The sequence below is a fragment of the Phyllobates terribilis genome, unplaced genomic scaffold (assembly GCF_046119375.1).
Source record: "Phyllobates terribilis strain yellow unplaced genomic scaffold, ASM4611937v1 Scaffold_1__5_contigs__length_1240528914, whole genome shotgun sequence".
Taxonomy (NCBI): domain Eukaryota; kingdom Metazoa; phylum Chordata; class Amphibia; order Anura; family Dendrobatidae; genus Phyllobates; species Phyllobates terribilis.
This window is the reverse complement of record NW_027362761.1, coordinates 1,083,661,839-1,083,683,810: the sequence shown is the minus strand read 5'-3', so window position 1 is coordinate 1,083,683,810 and position 21,972 is coordinate 1,083,661,839. Positions and strand designations below refer to the sequence as shown.

At 42.7% G+C, this 21,972-nt stretch overlaps 1 protein-coding gene across 3 annotated transcripts in view; it reads right to left on the bottom strand.

Annotated features, from left to right (window-relative positions):
- GABRA2 (gamma-aminobutyric acid type A receptor subunit alpha2) overlaps positions 1-21,972 on the bottom strand; it is a 298,395-nt gene that overhangs the window by 213,948 nt on the left and 62,475 nt on the right. For all 3 annotated transcript variants that reach the window (XM_073645542.1, XM_073645541.1, XM_073645543.1), the window contains exon 4: positions 15,097-15,164. In XM_073645542.1, coding sequence (XP_073501643.1) covers positions 15,097-15,164 — 68 coding nt within the window. The remainder of the gene's footprint in view (positions 1-15,096; positions 15,165-21,972) is intronic.

The following is a 21,972-nucleotide window of genomic DNA, read 5'->3' as shown; positions in this document are numbered from 1 at the left end:
TCTGACACATAGTCAACGCCTAGAGACGATGGTACAGGAGTATCTCCAAGTAAACATTGAAGCCACGACTGTGTCACTGGACCCTTGCTCTTTTTGGGCTTCCAATCTGGATAAATGGCCGGAGCTAGCCACTTACGCCTTGGAGATCTTGTCATGCCCCGCAGCCAGCGTTCTGTCTGAACGTGTGTTCAGCGCTGCTGGTGGTGTGCTGACAGATAAGCGCACGCGGCTCTCCACTGATAATGTAGACAGACTCACGTTCATAAAGATGAACAAATCATGGATCCGAAACGACTTTTCTACCCCTGTGTCATCCTGGGGAGAGTAAAAGCTTGATGATTGGTTAAAATCACCCTACCAACCGTTTTAAGCTTTCAAATTACTAATCATGTTTATCTGTATCTTGACTGGAAAATAATTTGGGCTTTGTAGCAGTGTGCAGCACTGATCCTATTAGGCCATCTATAATAAGCTTCACCAGATTTAAAATTAAAAATAATTTTTAGCTGCATCTAGCCCGGAAAATAATTTTGGGGCTCCGAGATGCGCAAGACACATAAGTGCCTTCTTGCTGCACTACCTGCAGCATGACCCTCATATTGTCAGAATTCGAAGTAATCATGACTACTGGGTTGCCACACTCTTAGATCCCCCAAACTTTTCGATCAACCTTTTCATTTTAATAAAGACCAAAAAAATGGTCATTTTTGAAATTATAAGCATTAGCAGGTTGTTAGAAACTGAAATCAAACAGTTTTCAACTCAAAACTTTATTCTAGGTGATGTTACATTTTCACATAGGACCCCTTGTTCGAAAGGAGCTTCTGAACTCTCTCGTCCATTGAATTTGTCAGGTTTTGGATGGTTTCTGCTTCAATTGTTTTGCATGAGGACAGAATACCCTCCCAGAGCTGTTGCTTAGATGTGAACTGCCTCCCGCCATCATAGACACTCCTTTTAATGATGCTCCAAAGGTTCTGAATGGGGTAGAGGTCAGGGGAGCATGGGGGTCACACCATAAGTTTGTCCCCTTTTATGCCCATATCAGCCAGAGATGCAGATGTTTTATGTGCAGCATGAGATGGTGCATTATCATGCAGAAAAATGATCTTGCTGTGAAATACACGGTTCTTCTTCTTGAACCATGGCAGGAAGTGCTGTTTGAGAAAATCCACATACATTATGGAGTTCATCTTTAGCGCCTTCAGGGATCCTAAAGGGGCCGACAATCTCTCTCCCCATGATTCCAGCCCAAAACATTACTCCACCTCCTCCTTGTTGGCGCTGTAGCCGTGTTTGCGTGGGGTGTCCATCAACCAGCCATCCTCCACTCCATTCATCTGGACCATCGAGCGCTGCACGGCACTCATCCGTGAACAAAACAGTTTTGAAATCAGTCTTCATGTAATGTTTGGCCCACTGGAGCCGTTTCTGCTTGTGTGAAGTGGATAGAGGAGGTCGACAGGATGGCATATGCACAGCTGCAAACCTCTGAAGGACCCTGCATCTTGTTGTTCGGGGGACGTTGGAGGCACAAGCAGCTTCAAAAACTTGTCTGCTGCTATGACAAGGCTTTTTTGCCGCTGCTGTTTCAACCTGACGTAATTGCCTGTAGGAAAGAGTCCTCAATTTGCCCTTATCAGCACGCACAGGTGTGTACTGTGAATCAGCTACATACTTCTTGATTGCCAAGACACTTCATCCTGATCATCGCACAATGTTGATTGTAGTCATGCCTTGACCTAAACACTCCACAATTTGTTGCTTCTCAGCAGCCGACACATCCTTTTTCTTTCCCATTTTGGCAGAAAATGTAGGCTGCTTAATAATGTGAGAGAGCCTTCTTAAGTAGTCTTGCCTTTCATTGGACATACCTGCCAAACTAATTAGCACAGGTGTCTGCAATTGCTTACAGTGATATAAAGAGCCCTGACACACATCACCATCAATGAGTTTAACTGACAAACAAACAAATTCTTCCCTTATCACTCCTAAACACTTTTTGCATAATAATTTGGAACGCGGTGTACATGTGCTTTTCCACAAAACACCAGTGGTTCACGTAGTGAATCTTACAGTTCTAACTTGCCAACCGTGGTCTGTATGGAATTGTTCAATAAAGGGCCCAAAATTAAGATAACATAGATGGGAGAGGTCTCTATGAATAGGAATTCCTAAGTATTTGATACCCTGTGAGGGCCAGGCAAAGGGAAAGTTGGACTGGATGGAATCCTATATGGATTTAGGGAGGGAGACATCGAGGGCCTCAGACTTCGCTGCATTGATTTTAAAATTTTACCATGTAACAAAGTGATCTATTTCAGCCATAACAGCAGGGATGGATATATGTGATTGAGTGATATATACTAGGACATCATCAGCAAATAGAGAGCACTTGTACTCGGTGCCTCCCACCTCAATCCACCTAATATTGGGGTTATGGCGAATTGATGAGAGCAGGTGCTCCGTCACTAGGATGTATAAGAGAGGGGACAGAGGACATCCCTGCCTTGTCCCATTGGTGATTGTGAAAGGTGATGAAAATGTTCTGACGCACCCCCTGGGACTTGGGACACCCGGAGCCGGACCCTTTTTGGTGGATGCTGGTGGTTGCAGTCTTCGTGGCGGCGATCCGGTTCCGTGGCTCAGGGCGGTCAAACCAGTGGCGGAACTATTTATGTGGTTTTGATGTTTAAATGTCCGACTACACCACCCGTGGATTGCGGTCAGAGTGAACCGCCGCTACAGGGCAGACCGCTAAGGCTGGTGTTGTGGGTGCAGCAGAGCGTAGCATAACTCCCCACGGGAGCAGTATAGCCTCAGGGCAGTGTATGCGGAGGATGGGGGTGATGGTGCAGGGCAGCAGCAGTAACGACACGGAGTCAGTGATGCAGTTCAGGGCCTTTACTCACAGTTCTTATTATCCAGACCACGTCTGCAGGTAACGGCTGCCCACGTCGTACTGTGCTCACCAGGTGAGGGGCTCAGACAACTCCCAGATAACTTTGGAGCGCTTCACAGGACCCCCTTTGTGTGTCCTTTGTCTGGCCTTTCTTACCAACACTTCTGTCCGGCTGCCTCGGGCCTCCTCTTGGTAAACTTGGCGCCAGTTTCCCTGACCCTATGTGGTGCCTTCCTAGCGGGTGGAGCAAGGGGCTGCGCCACATAAAATGTCAGAGCCTCCGGTTTCTAGCTGAGGGTCGTTTCCTGCCTCCACTAGTTCGGGGACCGGTCTCCCCCTTTGGCCTGACCCCTCCACGCAGGTGGATTCGGGCGTGCGGTGGCGACTCGCCCGTCCGCACCCCTGGGATCCCTTCATTCCTTGTTCCTGGAGCCTTCTCCGCTCCTCTTCCTTCCTTCTCCCTCTTGCAGGCCTGGGCCTCTGTTACTAGGCCCGCCTCCGGAGCAGAGCTCATGCAGAGCCCCTGCTCCCTGCCACTTCTGCTCAGACTTCTCTGCACTGAACTAAGATGGTGCCCACCTTTTATACTCCCTTCTCAATGCACCCAGGAACTGCTTCCTCCCTGCTCCTGCACTGCAGGGTTCCCCTTCCTCAGTGTTCCCTCCCCCCACTCCAGCCAGGGACAGGGACTGTCGTGCCCATCTCAGGGGCATATTGGTCGCCCTGCCCCACGGCAATGTGGTGTAATGCATGCAGGTGTCGGGTCCTGATCCACACTCCATCCTTATCTGAGAGTGAGATATCACACCTCTGGGTGAGGTGCAATACGTCTGTAGCAACCGAGCCCTCGGTGCTACAGTTCCATTTATCTTCAGCCTAGGTGACGTATTGTGATACAGGGCCGTGATTTTGGCTATAAAAGGGTCCCCTAGACCCCTACCCCAAGCTTTTTAAGAGAATCATATATGGCGTGCCAGGAGACTCTATGGAATGCTTTCTCAGCATCCAACGAGAGTATCTACTTACAAATTTTTAACTGCATCTAGCCCAGGAAATACTTTGTGCCTAGTAGCAGTGTCTGCTAGTCAGCGGATTATCCCGGCTGTTAAGCAAGCTACACCACCTGTAGTTTGGACACTTAATTTTTTCAAAGGAAATGCTTCGGGACCACGGGATACTTAGTGAAGAGCATCAGGAGGCACCCCAAGGCATAGGGGCTGGGACTGGCACTAGGATGCCTTGCGGTGGACAGCCGAGCTCGATCCTTATAAAAGCTTTTTAACTGCAGCAGCTTTAGTGGACGCTACTGGAGCTGGAATTACGCGGCTGCTGGCATGAGACTTGCCCTCCAATAGATCCTTGTAAATGGATTTAAAGTGTATTCATTCAAATTAGAGGGACAATTTAAATTAAAAAGCTTAGAGCTGCCTCCACCACAGGGGGGCTCTCTCGACCCACCAGCGGACAGGCACCAGTATTGGGAGAGGGGGGCTGGCCGTCAGGGTTCACCGCGGCTCTGGCACAAACCCGGCGACACGGAGGTGGCACGGGCAGGAGCGGACTGGCCGTCTCGGCTTCTCACTTTTTGGATTTTAGAAGGGCATGACATGCCTATATCTGTGTCTCCCCCTCCTTTTACTCCTCCACCTCTTTTCTTTTCGCATGACTATATGTACTTGTCACTTTTCCATGTGTTAGTTGTGTCTTCTGAGCAGTTTGTCAGCTTTTGGACACCTTTGAAGGTGTTTTCTATGTGTTTCTATGTGTTTTTGTTTGCCTGCCATTGGTTTTAACGGTGTTCGAAGGTGTTCGACGAACAGTTCGACGAACAGTTCGGCGAACACACGGGTGTTCGACGAACCGAACCGAACTCGAACACTACGGGGGTGGCTCAACACTACTTGTCATTTAGTGTTAAAATAAAGGATTTATTTAAAAAAAAATTGGCGTGGGGATCCCCATAATTTTAGGCTCTAGCGGAGGTTAACCAGACGGCTGGGGCAGATGTTTGAAGCCTGGGAAGGGGGTAATACCCACGGAGCTTCCCAGGCTACTAATATCAGCCCCCAGTGGAATACCTAGCCTTTACTAGCTATTAAAAGGGGGGACCCCCCAAAAAAATTACGTGGGGTCCCCCCTATTTTAATAGCTAGCAAAGGCTAGGCAGACAGCTGGGGGCTGATATTAATAGCCCAGGAAGGGTTCCATGAATATTGGCCCCCTCCCATGCTAGAAACACCAGCCGTCAGCCGCCCCAGAAATGGCACATCCTTAGGATGCGCCAATTCTGGCACTTAGCCTCGCTCTTCCCACTGCCCTGTAGCAGTGGCAGTGGGGTAATAGGGTTGGGGTTGATGTCAGCTTATAATGCCAGCTGACATCAAGCCCAGGTTAGTAATGGAGAGGCGTCTATAAGACACCCCCATTACTAACCCCATAGTCAAAGTTAAAAGAAAACACAAACACCCAGAATAAAGTCCTTTAATTGAAATAAAGACACATTCCTTTATTGTTCTAAATTAAACCATACTTACCGTCACGCCCATTCCAGCTGAAGCCAACGATCTCCTGCAATAAAAGAAAAATAATAAAGCAACCTCATCCTTACCTTTCCATGGTTCCCACGACAGCTTCAGCTCTGCTACATCGAGATAACAGGCTGGACCGCAGCAGAACGCTGCCATCCAGCCTGTCATCCCACAGACACTGAGAAGCGCAGGCATGCTTGCGCTCTGCAGTGTCTGGCTGTGACGGCATCCAGATGAGCCGAGGTCATGTCCAATGAACTCGGCGCACCTCATGCACGTCACTGACAGCGTGGGAGAATTCTCCTGCACTCAGCACTTCAGCGTGAGAATTCTCCCACGCTGTCAGTGACGTACATGAGGTCAGCTGAGTCCATTGGACATGAATGAGCTCACCTCATGCACGTCACTGACAGCGTGGGATAATTCTCACGCTGTAGCGCTGAGTGCAGGAGAATTTTCCCACGCTGTCAGTGACGTACATGAGGTGAGCTCATTCATGTCCAATGAACTCAGCTGACCTCATGTACGTCACTGACAGCGTGGGAGAATTTTCACGCTGAAGTGCTGAGTGCAGGAGAATTCTCCCACGCTGTCAGTGACGTGCATGAGGTGCGCCGAGTTCATTGGACATGAACTTGTCTCATCTTTATGCCGTCACAGCGAGACACTGAGGAGCGCAAGCATGCCTGCGCTTCTCAGTGTCTGCTGGATAACAGGCTGGATGGCAGCGTTCTGCTGCGGTCCAGCCTGTCATCTCGATGTAGCAGAGCTGAAGCTGTCGTGGGAACCATGGAAAGGTAAGGATGAGGTTGCTTAATTATTTTACTTTTATTGCAGAAGACATTGGCTTCAGCTGGAATGGGCGTGACGGTAAGTATGGTTTAATTTAGAACAATAAAGAATTGTGTGTTTATTTCAATTAAAGGACTTTATTCTGGGTGTTGTGTTTTTTTAAATACTTTACTAGAAATTCATGGTGGTCATGTCTAATATTGGCGTGACCCCATGAATTTCGGGCTTAGGGCCAGCTGATAATGCCAAGCTGGCCTCAACCCCTTTCTTACCCAGTGAGCCACCGCACCAGGGCCCTGGATGAGTTGGGTACAGCGCCAGAAGATGGCGCTTCTATGAACGCGCCATTTTCTGGGGCGGCTGCGGACTGCAATTTGCAGCGGGTGGGGCCCAGAAAGCTTGGGCCTCCCTGCGCTGCGGATTCCAGCTCCCAGCTGCCTAGTTGTACCTGGCTGGGCACAAAAATAGGGCGAAGCCCCACGCATTTTTTTTTTAAATTATTTCATGAAATTCATGGAATAATTAAGAAAAAAAGGGCTTCCCTATATTGTTGTGTCCAACCAGGTACAAATAGGCAGCTGGTGGTTGGGGGCAGCCCGTCCCTGCCTGCTGTACCTGGCTGGACACAAATATAGTGCGAAGCCCCACGTCAATTTTTTTTAAATTATTTCATGAAATAATTTTTTTAAAAAAGGGCTTCCCTATATTGTTGTGTCTGGCCAGGTACAAATAGGCAGCTGGTGGTTGGGGGCAGCCCGTTCCTGCCTGCTGTACCTGACTGGACACAAATATAGGGCGAAGCCCCACGTCAATTTTTTTTTAATTATTTCAGGAAATTCATGAAATAATGAAAAAAAAATTGATGTGGGGCTTCGCCCTATATTTGTGTCCAGTCAGGTACAGCAGGCAGGAACGGGCTGCTCCCAACCACCAGCTGCCTATTTGTACCTAGCCGGACACAACAATATAGGGAAGCCCTTTTTTTCTTAATTATTCCATGAATTTCATGAATTTAAAAAAAAAATGCGTGGAGCTTCGCCCTATTTTTGTGTCCAGCCAGGTACAACTAGGCAGCTGGGGGCTGGAATCTGCAGCGCAGGGAGGCCCAAGCTTTCTGGGCCCCACCCGCTGCAAATTGCAGTCCTCAGCCGCCCCGGAAAATGGCGCGTTCATAGAAGCGCCATCTTCTGGCGCTGTACCCAACTCATCCAGGGCCCTGGTGCGGTGGCTCACTGGGTAATAAAGGGGTTAAGGCCAGCTTGGCATTATCAGCTGGCCCTAAGCCCGAAATTCATGGGGTCACGCCAATATTAAACATGACCACCATGAATTTCTAGTAAAGTATTTAAAAAAAACACAACACCCAGAAAAAAGTCCTTTAATTGAAATAAACACACAATTCTTTATTGTTCTAAATTAAACCATACTTACCATGACGCCCATTCCAGCTGAAGCTAATGATCTCCTGCAATAAAAGTAAAATAATAAAGCAACATCATCCTTACCTTTCCATGGCTCCCACGACAGCTTCAGCTCTGCTACATCGAGATGACAGGCTGGACCGCAGCAGAACGCTGCCATCCAGCCTGCTATCCAGCAGACACTGAGAAGCGCAGGCTTGCTTGCGCTACTCAGTGTCTGGCTGTGACGGCATCCAGATGAGCCGAGGTCATGTCCAATGAACTCGGCGCACCTCATGCACGTCACTGACAGCGTGGGAAAATTCTCACGCTGAAGCGCTGAGTGCAGGAGAATTTTCCCACGCTGTCAGTGACGTACATGAGGTGAGCCGAGTTCATTGTCGGCTCATCTGGATGCCGTCACAGTCAGACACTGAGGAGCGCAAGCATGCCTGCGCTTCTCAGTGTCTGCGGGATGAAAGGCTGGATGGCAGTGTTCTGCAGGTCCAGCCTGTCATCTCGATGTAGCAGAGCTGAAGCTGTCCTGGGAACCATGGAAAGGTAAGGATGAGGTTGCTTTATTATTTTTCTTTTATTGCAGGAGATCGTTGGCTTCAGCTGGAATGGGCGTGATGGTAAGTATGGTTTAATTTAGAACAATAAAGAATTGTGTCTTTATTTCAATTAAAGGACTTTATTCTGGGTGTTTGAGTTTTTTTTTTAACTTTGACTATGGGGTTAGTAATGGGGGTGTCTTATAGACGCCTCTCCATTACTAACCTGGGCTTGATGTCAGCTGGCATTATAAGCTGACATCAACCCCAACCCTATTACCCCCTGCCACCGCACCAGGGCAGCGTGGAAGAGCGAGGCTAAGTGCCAGAATTGGCGCATCCTATGGATGCGCCATTTCTGGGGCGGCTGACGGCTGGTGTTTCTAGCCTGGGAGGGGGCCAATATTCATGGCTCCCTTCCTGGGCTATTAATATCAGCCCCCAGCTGTCTGCCTAGCCTTTGCTAGCTATTAAATTAGGGGGGACCCCACGTCATTTTTTTTTGGGGGGTCCTCCATTTTAATAGCTAGTAAAGGCTAGGTATTCAGCTGGGGGCTGATATTAGTAGCCTGGGAAGCTCCGTGGGCATTACCCCCTTCCCAGGCTTCAAACATCTGCCCCAGCTGTCTGCTTAACCTCCGCTAGAGACTAAAATTACGGGGAACCCCACGCCAATTTTTTTTAATAATAAATCCTTTATTTTAATACTAAATGACAAGTACAGTAACCAACACTATCACTGTACTTATTATATATGTGACTGACATGTTTCTATCTATCTAATCTATGTGTGAAGCTCTATTCTGTCTGTTATAAATTGTCGGGTACAGATGCTGAATTGCCGGCCGGCTTTTTTAAAGAGACGGTGCATGAAAACACTATTATTTTTTTTGATAAATCCTTTACACTAAATGACAATTACAGTAAGCAACACTGTCACTGTACTTCATATATATGTGGCTGACATGTTTCTATCTATCTAATCTATGTGTGATTCTCTATTCCTTCTACTCTAAATTGTCGGGTACAGATGCTGAATTGCCAGCCGGCTTTTTTAAAGAGACGGTGCATGAAAACACTATTATTTTTTTTAATAAATCCTTTGCAGTAAATGACAAGTACAGTAAGCAACACTGTCACAGTACTTCATATATATGTGACTGACATGTTTCTATCTATCTAATCTATGTGTGAAGCTCTATTCTGTCTGTTATAAATTGTCGGGTACCGCTGCTGAATTGCCGGCCGGCTTTTTTAAAGAGACGGTGCACGAAAACACTATTATATTTTTTAATAAATCCTTTACACTAAATGACAAGTACAATAAGCAACACTGTCACTGTACTTCATATATATGTGACTGACATGTTTCTATCTATCTAATCTATGTGTGATGCTCTATTCCTTCATGTCTAAATTGTCGGGTACCGGTGTATGCCGCTGCTGAATTGCCGGCCGGCTTTTTTAAAGAAAGCGTCTTCTGAGCAGTTTGTGAGCTTTTGGACACCTTTGAAGGTGTTTTCTATGTGTTCCTATGTGTTTTTGTTTGCCTGCCATTGGTTTTAACGGTGTTCGACGGTGTTCTAAGGTGTTCGACGAACAGTTCGACGAACAGTTCCTCGAACATCCCGGTGTTCGACGAACCGAACCCGAACACTACGGGGGTGGCTCAACACTACTTCAGACTTCATAATGCCATGCACACGGTCAAGCAGTCCAGTGCCAGAGGCAGCAAAGCAACCCCAAAACATCAGGGAACCTCCGCCATGTTTGACTGTAGGGACCGTGTTCTTTTCTTTGAATGCCTCTTTTTTTTTCCTGTACACTCTATGTTGATGCTTTTTCCCAAAAAGCTCTTCTTTTGTCTCATCCGACCAGAGAACATTCTTCCAAAACGTTTTAGGCTTTCTCAGCTAAGTTTGGCAAACTCCAGCCTGGCTTTTTTATGTCTCGGGGTAAGATGTGGGGTCTTCCTGGGTATTCTACCATATAGTCCCTTTTCATTCAGATGCCGACGGATAGTACGGGTTGACACTGTTGTACCCTCGGACTGCAGGGCAGCTTGAACTTGTTTGGATGTTAGTCGAGGTTCTTTATCCACCATCCGCACAATCTTGCGTTGAAATCTCTCGTCAATTTTTATTTTCCATCCACATCTAGGGAGGTTAGCCACAGTGCCATGGGCTTTAAACTTCTTGATGACACTGTGCACGGAAGACACAGGAACATTCAGGTCTTTGGAGATGGACTTGTAGCCTTGAGATTGCTCATGCTTCCTCACAATTTGGTTTCTCAAGTCCTCAGACTGTTCTTTGGTCTTCTTTCTTTTCTCCATGCTCATTGTGGTACACACAAGGACACAGAGGTTGAGTCAAATTTAATCCATGTTATCTGGCTGCAAGTGTGATTTAGTTATTGCCAACACCTGTTAGGTGCCACAGGTAAGTTACAGGTGCTGTTAATTACACGAATTAGAGAAGCATCACATGATTTTTCAATCAGTGCCAATACTTTTGTCCACCGCTTTTTTTAGGTTTGGTGTGGAATTATTTCCAATTTGGCTTTAGGACAATTCTTTTTGTGTTTTTTCATTGAAGACAAATTAAATGAAGAAAATAATACCAAAGAATTTGTGATTGCAATCATTTTCAGGAAGAAATTGAGTATTATCTGACAGAATTGCAGGGGTGCCAATACTTTTGGCCACCACTGTAGATATGGCTACATTTTTGGTATATTCATGTGCAATGGAAAAAAAGGGGTTGCAATCAATAACATCTAACCTTCCTTAATGTTTTTCTCAACTGTTAATACAAGATGACAATCTCAAATTCCATTTGCATACTTCCAATGCTGACTAAATATGGTGAGATGTATCAAATTTAGACACATTTTCACCTCTGTACAACTATTAACCCCTTTACAACCCAAGGTGATTTGCACATTAATGACCAGGCCAATTTTTACAATTCTGACCACTGTCACTTTATGAGGTAATTACTCTGGAACGCTTCAATGGATCCCCCTGATTCTGAGACTCCTTTTCGTGACATATTGTACTTCATGATTGTGGTAAAATTTCTTCGATATCACTTGCGTTTATTTGTTAAAAAAAAAGAAGAAATATGGCAAAAATTTTGAAAATTTTGCAATTTTCAAAATTTTAATTTTTGTTCCCTTAAATCAGAGAGATATGTCACACAAAAAAGTTAATAAATTACATTTCCCACATGTCTACTTTACATCAGCACAATTTTGGAAAAATTTTTTTTTTTATTAGAGAGCTATAAGGGTTAAAAGTTGACCAGCGTTTTCTCAATTTTCCAACAAAATGTACAAAACCATTTTTTTAGGGACCACATCACATTTAAAGTCACTTTGAGGGGTCTTTATGACAGAAAATACCCAGAAGTGACACCATTCTAAAAACTGCACCCCTCAAGGTGCTCAAAACCACATTCAAGAACTTTATTAACCCTTCAGGTGCTTCACAGGAATTTTTGGAATATGGAAGAAAAAAATTAACATTTTACTTTGCTCACAAAAATGTTATTTTAGACCCAATTTTTTTTATTTTTGCAGGGGTAACAGGAAAAAATGGACCCCAAAATTTGTTGTGCAATTTCCCCTGAGCATGCAAATGCCCCATATGTAGGGAAAAATCACTGTTTGGGCGCATGGCAGTGTTTGGAAGGGAAGGAGCGCCATTTGACTTTTTGAAAGTAAAATTTGCTTGAATAATTAGCGGACGCCATGTTGCATTTGGAGAGCCCCTGATGTGCCTAAACAGTGGAAACCCCCCACAAGTGACACCATTTTGGAAACAAGACCCCTCAGGGAACTTATCTAGATGTGTGGTGAGCACCTTGAACCACCAGGTGCTTCACAGAAGTTTATAACATTGAGCCATAAAAATAAGATTTTTACATTTTTCCCACAAAAATGTTTTTCAGCCCCCAATTTTTGCATTTTCATAAAAGTAATAGGAGAAATCACACCATGCAGTTTGTTGTGAAATTTCTCCTGAGTAAGCAGATAGCCCATATGTGGGGGAAAACCATTGTCTGGGCGCACGGCAGAGTTTGGAAGGGAAAGAGAACCATTTGACTTTTTGACTGTAAAATTTGCTTGAATAATTTGCGGATGTGCCCCTGATGTGCCTAAACAGTGGAAACCCCACACAAGTGACACCATTTTGGAAACTAGACCCCTAAGGGAACTTATCTAGATGTGTGGTGAGCACCCTGAACCCCCAAGTGCTTTACAGAAGTTTATAACATGGAGCCGTGAACAAGGGTAAGAGGAGAAAATGGACCCCAAAAACTTTTGTGCAATTTCTCCTGAGTACGTCAATACCCCATAGGTGGGGAAAATACAGTGTTTGGGTGCACGGCAGAGTTCAAAAGGCAAGAAGCACTGTCTCACTTTTTGAATGCAAAATTAGCTGGAATCGAGATCGGACGCCATGTCGTGTTTGGAGAGCCCCTGATGTGCCTAAATAGTTGAAACCCCCCACAAGTGACCCCATCTTGGAAACTACACCCCTCAAGGATTTTATCAAGGGGTATAGTGAACATTTTGAACCCAGAGGTACGACACAGAATTTTATAACATTAGGTAATCATATTGAAAAAGTTGTCATTAGTTTTGAGCGCAACTACTTGAGTTTGCATCGGGTACTCAAGTATGCACCATGTATCGTGGGTGCTCGAGTAACATGCTCGAGTCCCCGCCCGCATGTTTCAAGGTTATTGGACAGCCAAAAAAAACCATGCGGGGATAGCTCGTGCATGGCAGGCAATCCCCGCAAGGTTTTTTTTGGCAGCGAAGCATATGGGGTGGAGACTCGAGCATATCACTTGAGCACCCACAATACTCAAGTAGTGAGCACTTGCGCTCAACACTAGCCACCATATAGTCATCTTTTTTTTTTACTTTTGAAAAAAATCCCAACCCTAACCCTAGCCCAACCCTAACCCCAAACCTAACCCTAGCCCAAACCTAACCCTAACCCTAGTCCAACCCTAACCCTAGCCCAACCCTAACCGTAACCCCAACCCTAACACTAACCCTAGCCCAAACCTAACCCTAACACCCAACCCTAACCCTAGCACAACACTAACCCGAGAGTTTATTTTTTACGCCGTTCCTCGTGTGGTATAAGTGATTGGACGACTTTATTCTTCGGGTCGGTGCGATTACAGCAATACCAGAATCTTATCAGATTTTTATGATTGACAGCTGTCACACACTAAAAGACGCATTTTTTTGTAAAATCTAGTTTTTGCATCACCATATTTTGAGAGCTATAATTTTTCCATATTTTGGCCGACAGAGTCATGTGATGGCCTGTTTTTTGTGGGATGAGTTGACGTTTTTATTGGTGCCATTTTTTAGGCACGTGACATTTTTTGATCGCTTTCTATTCCGATTTTTGGGAGGCACAATAAACAAAAACCAACAATTCAGGAATTTTTTTATTTATTTATTTATGCTGTTCTGCGTGTGGTAAAATTTATAAGGTAGCTTTATTCTTCGGGTCAGTACATTTACAGCGGTACCACATATATATTGGTTTCCTATGTTTTGGCACTTTAACACAATAAAAGCTATTTTATAGAAAAAATTATTTTTTTGCATCGCTTTATTCTGAGAGCTATAACTTTTTTATTTTTCGGCTGATAAAGCTATAATTTTTCCATATTTTGGCCGACAGAGTCATGTGATGGCTTGTTTTTTGCGGGACAAGATGACGTTTTCAGCGGTATCACTTTTATTTATATTCGTCTTTTTGATCGCGTTATTCCATTTTTTGTTTGGCAGTATGTTGATAAAGCATTGTTTTTTGCTTCGTTTTTTTTTTTTTTTTTACTGTGTTCACTAAAGGGGTTAACTAGTGAGACAGTTTTATATGTCAGGTCGTTCCAGGCGAGGCGATACCAAATATGTGTACTTTTATTGTTTGTTTTTTTAATAATAATATTTATTGATGGGTACATTATATTTTTATTTTTGGTGGATTTTTTTTTATTTATTTTTTTTTATATATTTTTACTATTTTTTTTTTTTTCACTTTCTGACACTTTTTTTTACTTTTATTCTTGGTCCCACTATGGGACTTCCACTTTTTTTATTCAGATCGCCTGTATAGCACAGGAATGCAGCACCATCCCTGTGCTATACAGGCTGCGCATGACCAAAATATCTTCCTGCTGTCTGGTGACCCGGATGTTGTCATGACGACATCGGGTCATCATGGCAACATCCGGGAAGCCACGGCAGACAGCGCTGGAGGCCGGCAGGAGAGGTGAGTATCCCGATCACCTCCCTTTGCCACCTCCGACCTCGATCGCAGCATTTCTGGGGTTAATTAATGTGCAGGGAGAGGTGCGGTACCGCTCCCAGCACATAGCACTGTGTGTCAGCTGTGACAATCAGTTGACACCCGGGCGCGATCGCAAAGACGTATTAATACGTGTCAGGCTCTTAAAGCCCAGGGCGCAGATACGTATTAATATGTCTTGGGCTTTAAAGGGGTTAATATTAATAATGCTGTGAAATAAAATTACCATTAACTTTGTAAAGGTTAAAAATGTTGGAATCACACTAAATAAATATTATAAATATATAATAACTTAACATATCTTACAGTAAGAAAAAAAGGTTACACCCACAAAAACTACTGATCATCCAATATCAAAGGAAATGACAAATCCTTTATTATTATATACAAAAAAGAACTAAATGCAAAAACATCTATAAACATTTAAAACTGTCAAAATGCAAGAAGCTCTTGGTCCCAGCACCAAAAGATTGTCTGATGACCTCCCCACACACACATAACCAGTTTAACGTATATTGGATGCAACTACAGTACAAGGATAGAGAATGTACAAATAGGCACGTAGTAGCAAACTTACCATATCTGTGTCAGAGACAGGTCCAAAACTTGTCACATAGATATCAGTGTGGACCACCGTTACGCGGTCTACAACATAAAAAACATGACAATATAAAAACATTGCAATCATGGAGACATGGTGATACCTATTATCAGCTTCGCTATTGTTTTAGACATCTATATTTGGTTTCATAGTCTTAATGACAGAAAAAGAACATATGTTAAAATTCAATAACTACAGCAGGCACTAGGCAGCGCAGGGCAGGAAAGATACAATCTAGGTCCCAATTGTTGAAGACACTGCTCATTAAAAAGATATGGATATAGCAGAAAAAAGATACTATACTTGGTGCTGTCACTCCAACAGAATGTACAATTAGTTCAAAGATAAGGTAAAATATGCTATTTTATTCATATAGTGTCTTAAAGGGAATCTGTCAGCAGGTTTTTGCTATGTAATCTGAAGACAGCAGGACATAGAGGCTGAAACATAGAATTCAGGGATGTATCACTTGTCAATGTGCCTGCTGATATTTACTAACTATGACGGTATTATCACTAGGAGATTAATATTGCCGGACTAGTCAAACAACTAAGCACCTCACTTCTATGGACTTTGTACATGGAGAGCCTGGTGTGGGCGGGTGCAGCTTTCTTGGCTCTGCTGTATTGCTAAAAGTAAAAACTCTGATTGTGTGAGAACGGCTGCACTCAGTAATCTAGCTGACACATCGTTGGATTCATCTTCTCTGTCCCTACATCAGGTTGCTCTCAGATGAAGTAGCAAAAACCTGCTGACAGATTCCCTTTTAAAGGTTGCGCATTTCAGGGATCTGCTTGCCTTCATCAGACCAAAAACAAGTCAGAACGCAGATACTTGTGAATACAATGATGGGTCAGGGAGCCATCAGATTTCTTTTCCACCATTGAGTCTGTGCATCTGAGAATGCAGCAGGCGCAATGATGTCACTCCATCATGCACTTTCTGCCTCAGTGCACTGCATAGACTGGAGCAGCACATCGGGGAACAGGGTGAGGTGAGTGGTTTTATTTTTTTTCAATTATTGTTCAAAATTTGTATGGGGTAAATGTTGGGAGCCACAATACAATGTGAGGGGCTGTGGGGACATAACACTGTATGAGGGGGACTAAATACTGTGTGGAGGACTGTGGGAAAATTGTACTTGTATATGGGGTCATTATAGTATGCGAGGGACTGTGGGGACATAATACTGTGTGACAGGCTGTGCGTATATCATTCTGCATGAGGGGCTGAAGGGACATGACATTTGTGTTGGAGGCCATAATACTGTGTAAAGGGCTGTGGGGACATCCTACCGTGTGAGAGGTTATGACGACATTATACTTCTGTGTTGGGACATCATACTGTGTGAGGGTCTGTAGGGACATAATATTGTGTAAGGGGCTGTGGGGACATGATAATTGTGTTTGGGCTCATCATCCTATGTGAGAGTTGTGAGTGGTTGTGGGAACAACATACTGTGTGAGGGACTGTTGGGACATTATACTGTGTGAGGAGCTCTAGGGACATCATATTTAGATGTGGGGACTGCATAGTGTGCGTAGGGCTGTGGGGACATCATACTTGTGTGTGGGGATATCATACTGTGTGAGGGACTGTGAGGACATCATATTGTGTAGGAGAGCTTTTGATCAAGGTACATTTATACTTATTAAATATATTTAAGGCTGTATAACAGGAACAGTTATTGCTGCGATTTATAAACATTATAGAAAGCAGTAAATTGTCTGGTTTTGATTGGCTGATACAAGTAAGAATACATGTTACAATAAGCCCTATCATAACATGAGTTAACAGTAGCTGATTTTCAACATACTTTATTTTATTCAATATTAAGAGCTAAAAATATAAAATAATAAGCAGAAATAACCATTTATTGCATATCTTGGCCTTATGTTATCAGTGAAATAGGATTTAATACCTTTATATTTTCCTATAAAGTAACCAACAACTTTTTTTCACAGCTTTTCTTCTTAGATGTAAAATTCATCTGTCGTATCAACAGCTATTAATGTGACTTTATTTAAGCTTTGCGTTACTTGAAGGCATGACCATCAATAATGAGAAGGTTTGGAAACCCTAAGTTAATGTGCTGTAGATTTTTGTTTTATATTCTTAAACTACAGGCATAGCAAACATTAACTTGATAATTAACATATCACATATATGATGATTCAGGAAATATTAATTTACGTAACTAGGACAAGCCACTGAGAATATCACATTAGAGGGGTTGTGCAAGACTTTGATATTGAAGGCCTATCTTCAGGTTTGGTCATCGATATCAGATCAGTGAGTAGCTGAGACCTCATAACCTCCATCAATCAGCTTTTATGATGCCTTGCTGGAAATAATACAGTATTGCTGTATATAGTAAAAATGACCATCTTCTATGATGCTTAGCCATAGGCGAGTCCATATGAGAGGAACTGGGGCGGTTCGTCGGCCCCCGGCTGTCATAGCAACCAATTCAATTCCCAGGACAGGAACATTTAAGAGGTTAAAAGCAGCAATCCGTGGGCATGCCACTTGCTGCTGTTAGATGCAATTACCAGCTATATAATATCTGCCTTGCTTGGTGCAGGCACTGCTTCTGAGCCCACTCCAAAGTCCCTGACATGCTACATTACGCAATAGTACATGATGGAGTGTGAAGGGGTTAAAGGATAAGTGAAAACATATTATTTTGTGATCACTATTACCGTATACTTGATACTTTGTCTGGCCTGTTGGTTAAAATTAGATCTTCAAGTGCCCCCTTTTTTATTTGGTCCTACACCAGTTGTGAAAGGTAATTGTCTTTTATTATTGTCCAAAACCTTTTCTATTTGCTTTATGAGTAGATTTTCTGCTTCTTCCATTATACTTGAAGATAATCCCCTGGCAGTATTTTTTTTAATTATTCTTCCTCCCATTATTTCCACTCATAAAGACTCTATATTTTCATTTAATTTCAACACAAATATTATCACACAGAGTTACAGAAGATTTTACATATAAGTCAACTCCTCTCCCTCACTTATTTGTACGGTCATTCCTGAACAGACTATAGTTTTCTAAATTAACAGTCTTGTCGTAGCTTTCGTCCAGCCATGTCTTTGTCATCCCATAATATCATAATTATCTTCCAAAATTATTAATGCTAATTCCTCTTGTTGGTGAGGTTTCTAGCATTAATATACATGTACTTTATGTATTTCACAATATCTGTATTTCTGCTCTTTGGATTAACTATTCTAACACCTCCCCAATTCCACGCTCACTTTCATTACTTAGATCCAGGTCACTATCTACACTATCTTCTTCTCCTGTATAGTAATTGCCTTCCCACAGTCCCTAGTTTAAACTCTCCTCTTTCTAGCCATTCTATCCCCAAGTACAGCTGCACCCTCCTCATTGAGGTGCAGGCCATTTCTACCATAGAACCTAGAGCCAATAAGTCAACCCAGTTCTCCAAGATGCCAAAACCCTTGTTCCTACACCGATTATTTAGCCACTTATTTACCTTAATAATATCCCTATGCCTCTCAGTTGTGGCATTTGGAAAGGTAGTATTTTCAGAAAATACTACCTTTGAGGTCCTTGCTTTAAACTTATGGCTTAAACCCCTGAAATTATTTTTAAGGATCTTCCATCTTCCTTTACCTTTGTCATTGGATACTTCCAGTAATCTTGCAACCCATTCCACGGTATGTCGAACTTGAGTGCCCGGAAGACAACACACTGGTCAATGATCTTGATCTTTGTGGCAGATTGCCCTTTCTGTTCCCCTAATAATTTGCTTCCCACTATGAGCGCCTGTCTGGATTGTCCTGTGCTCTTATTTCCCTCTTTAATGGAGCTGACACTCCCCAGGCTTTCAGAGGACATGTCTTGCTGCAGCAGTTCTGTCCATGTACTGATATTGCCTTCATCTGCTGATACTGCTGAGCTTCAGTATCTGAGAGCTGCCACTCCATAGCATGCATAGCTATGATATTACAGCTCCATACACTTCCTTCTATACTTCCAGACATAGAAAAATATGGTAACAGCTGATCAGAGGGAGTATCGGGTTTCGAATCCCTCATTAATCTGATGTTAATGAACTAATATCCCAGGTCTTTATTAACTAAGTTCAAGACAAACCTGTAAAGCTTCATCATTGTATTCAATGTGTTAATTGTCAAGCAATGTTTCCTACATCTATACATTTTTACTGCACAGCTGAAAACAGACTAAAAGAAACCCAATAAATGGTCATAAAACACTCACATCATAGTTATGTTAATGTTAGCGGCTTATCTTTAAAAAATAGTAGTTTTATTGAACCTGTCAATATTGTCCTGCGATGAAAACTGCAACTATAACTCAAATGTTGGATTCCAGGTGAAAAATTTGTGCATAACATTTCACCTGATAGATTAAAAGCTCAGATACTGTCATAAAGATTGGTTGCCACAATAAAGATCATTGAACTTTACAGTAAAAGCTATGAAATTGCATGCTAGATTTCAAGTGCAACTCTGTTTTCAATGAGCATAGGTTACATACGATATAAAGATGAATTTCTATAGTGAAAACCTTTTAGCATCCATAAATCATATGACTTTTCTTATGTTTTGGTCTAAAAACAACCTTTGTGAAACCAAATCATATAACCCATAAAAAATGTTCTAAAGAATGATTTATGTAATCATATCCACAAAATCATATATAGAAAAAAATAAATTACAGAAAATATCTCTGGAGGCTATTCTCAAATTGTGTTTCTAAATTTACATGATTGTAGCAAATATTAAATATCAATTATGAAGTTGTAATGAGAATAGTAGTAGAGGAAGCAGTGAAGGTCAACGTTCTACAAGTGTTGGAGTCAGTGTTCATATCACTACCACCCAATGTCTACCATAAATGCAGTTCCCGTTCTAGGGCCATAGCTAGGAGGGCAACTGGAGCAAGTTCTCTAGGTGTTGGGTTCCCGAGGAGTGTGCCAAATAGAAACTTTGCCTTTGCTGGGCCATTTACATACAGTGCAAGTGCTAAGGCAGAAAATTCAATTCTTGACCAATGTAAAAGAAAGTCTAGGTCTGTTTCTGTTTCGTTTCCCATCCCAAATATTTTAAAAGCACTGGGCTGGATGGGAGGACATTTAATCAATAAAGAGGTACTTGACTAAGCTTCGCGATTTTTTTTGGACTCCAAGATGACTCAAGACCAAAAAGTGAATACAACAAGGAGCAATTCCGTCACAGGGGCCCAAGAGGTAGGGGGGCCCAATTCCACCTCCAAAGCAGGTGGGATTGTGCATTTTGATGACCTATTTAATTGCAATGGGTCCAAATTCTGTTCGTCCACATGGGCCTTCTTCTGTTTCTGTCTGCTACTGTTGTGGCTAAGTTGTTGGGTTTTATTTCCATGTTGAATATAGTGCTAAGACGATGATTTAATGTTCTGTTAGGTGGCACACCGTTCACCAGCAATGATACTACTCTGATTTGTTCTACTTAAGTGGTGTCAAACTGCTCAATATTCTGGCAAAGCTTTCTGCTCATCTCTAATGATAATCACGACGTTATCTCCATTTTTGAGAATCTCCAGAAACAAATGCATACATCTGTTACGATGCTATTAGCAGCTCTTCTTGTAAGCCTTACCCTTATGAGCTATGTGTTTTAGGTTTAGTGCATCAGTAATGCTTGTATTACATCCACTGTTACCAGAATGCACTTCAAAAGGCAAAATAGTAGACCAATGAAATATGGGAGCCATCTGTTAAATATAGAAGTTAATCCATCACTTTATATCTGTCAATAAGCCATCTTTATGCCACTTTCTTTATTATATAATATACCCATTACCCTATCACATACTTTTAAATATGCAATGTAATGTATTGTAATGATTCCTATACACAAATAGTTAATATGCCATGTTATGGATGATACAGATGGGTACACCCTTACCGGTTAATACTCTAATTTCTCACAATACAAATTCTATACATGGTAGCAGTTCCCTAGATAGGCTGCAACTCACATCATAGTCATTGAGTGGCCATATCGTGACACATATAGCATAAATATCTCCAGTCAGAGTATCACAAAACTTTGCTTTTTTACTAAACTGGTTATCTCTTGCTGGATATGCCGAGCTAAGAGCAAAGGTAAAAAGGACATGTCTGTATATGCTAAGTGCAGGGCTCAAGAGAGAACTTACTCAGCTTCTTTGATAGCTACTGAACATAAAGATGTCAGTGAGGTCCATGCAGTAGGAAACACTAGCACAAATTAGCCTGTACAGAAAGCACTCACATAAGGACTCACTTAATCCTTTGATGACATCTTTATTGGTTGTAGATAGCCTTAAGGCCTGCTTAAACAGTCTGTTTTTTCCCAAGTAAGTAAAAGCTAATTTAGCTGTATGGTTAGTTTCTTCCATTCGCACATAACAAGCATTGATTCCTGTAATTTCATTGAAGGTCGATTGTTGCATCACCATTTGAACACTTAGATCTGTCATCAATTCAGAAGAGTGAATAAAAAGCACCCATAACTCGGAATACTTGTGGATGCCCATGACTCAGAAGACAATCCATTACGTGACTTGATGAAACAATAGCAAATGTCAGCCAATGTACTATTTTTAAGAACGCGTGATAGGTTTTCTGAGCAATAATAACGTGTATCTGCTGTTAATGATCGTTTTGCTTTATTACTCTGGCCAATTATCATTAAGACTCCTCATCACTATCAATTGCATTCTGTGAAAAATCACTCCATGCAAAAGGGACTTTGGATAGACTAGACAAGGTATTCCTAACCTGTAAACCCTCTTCGTTCTTGATAAGAGGTAAATTGTGAAGTTGCTTGT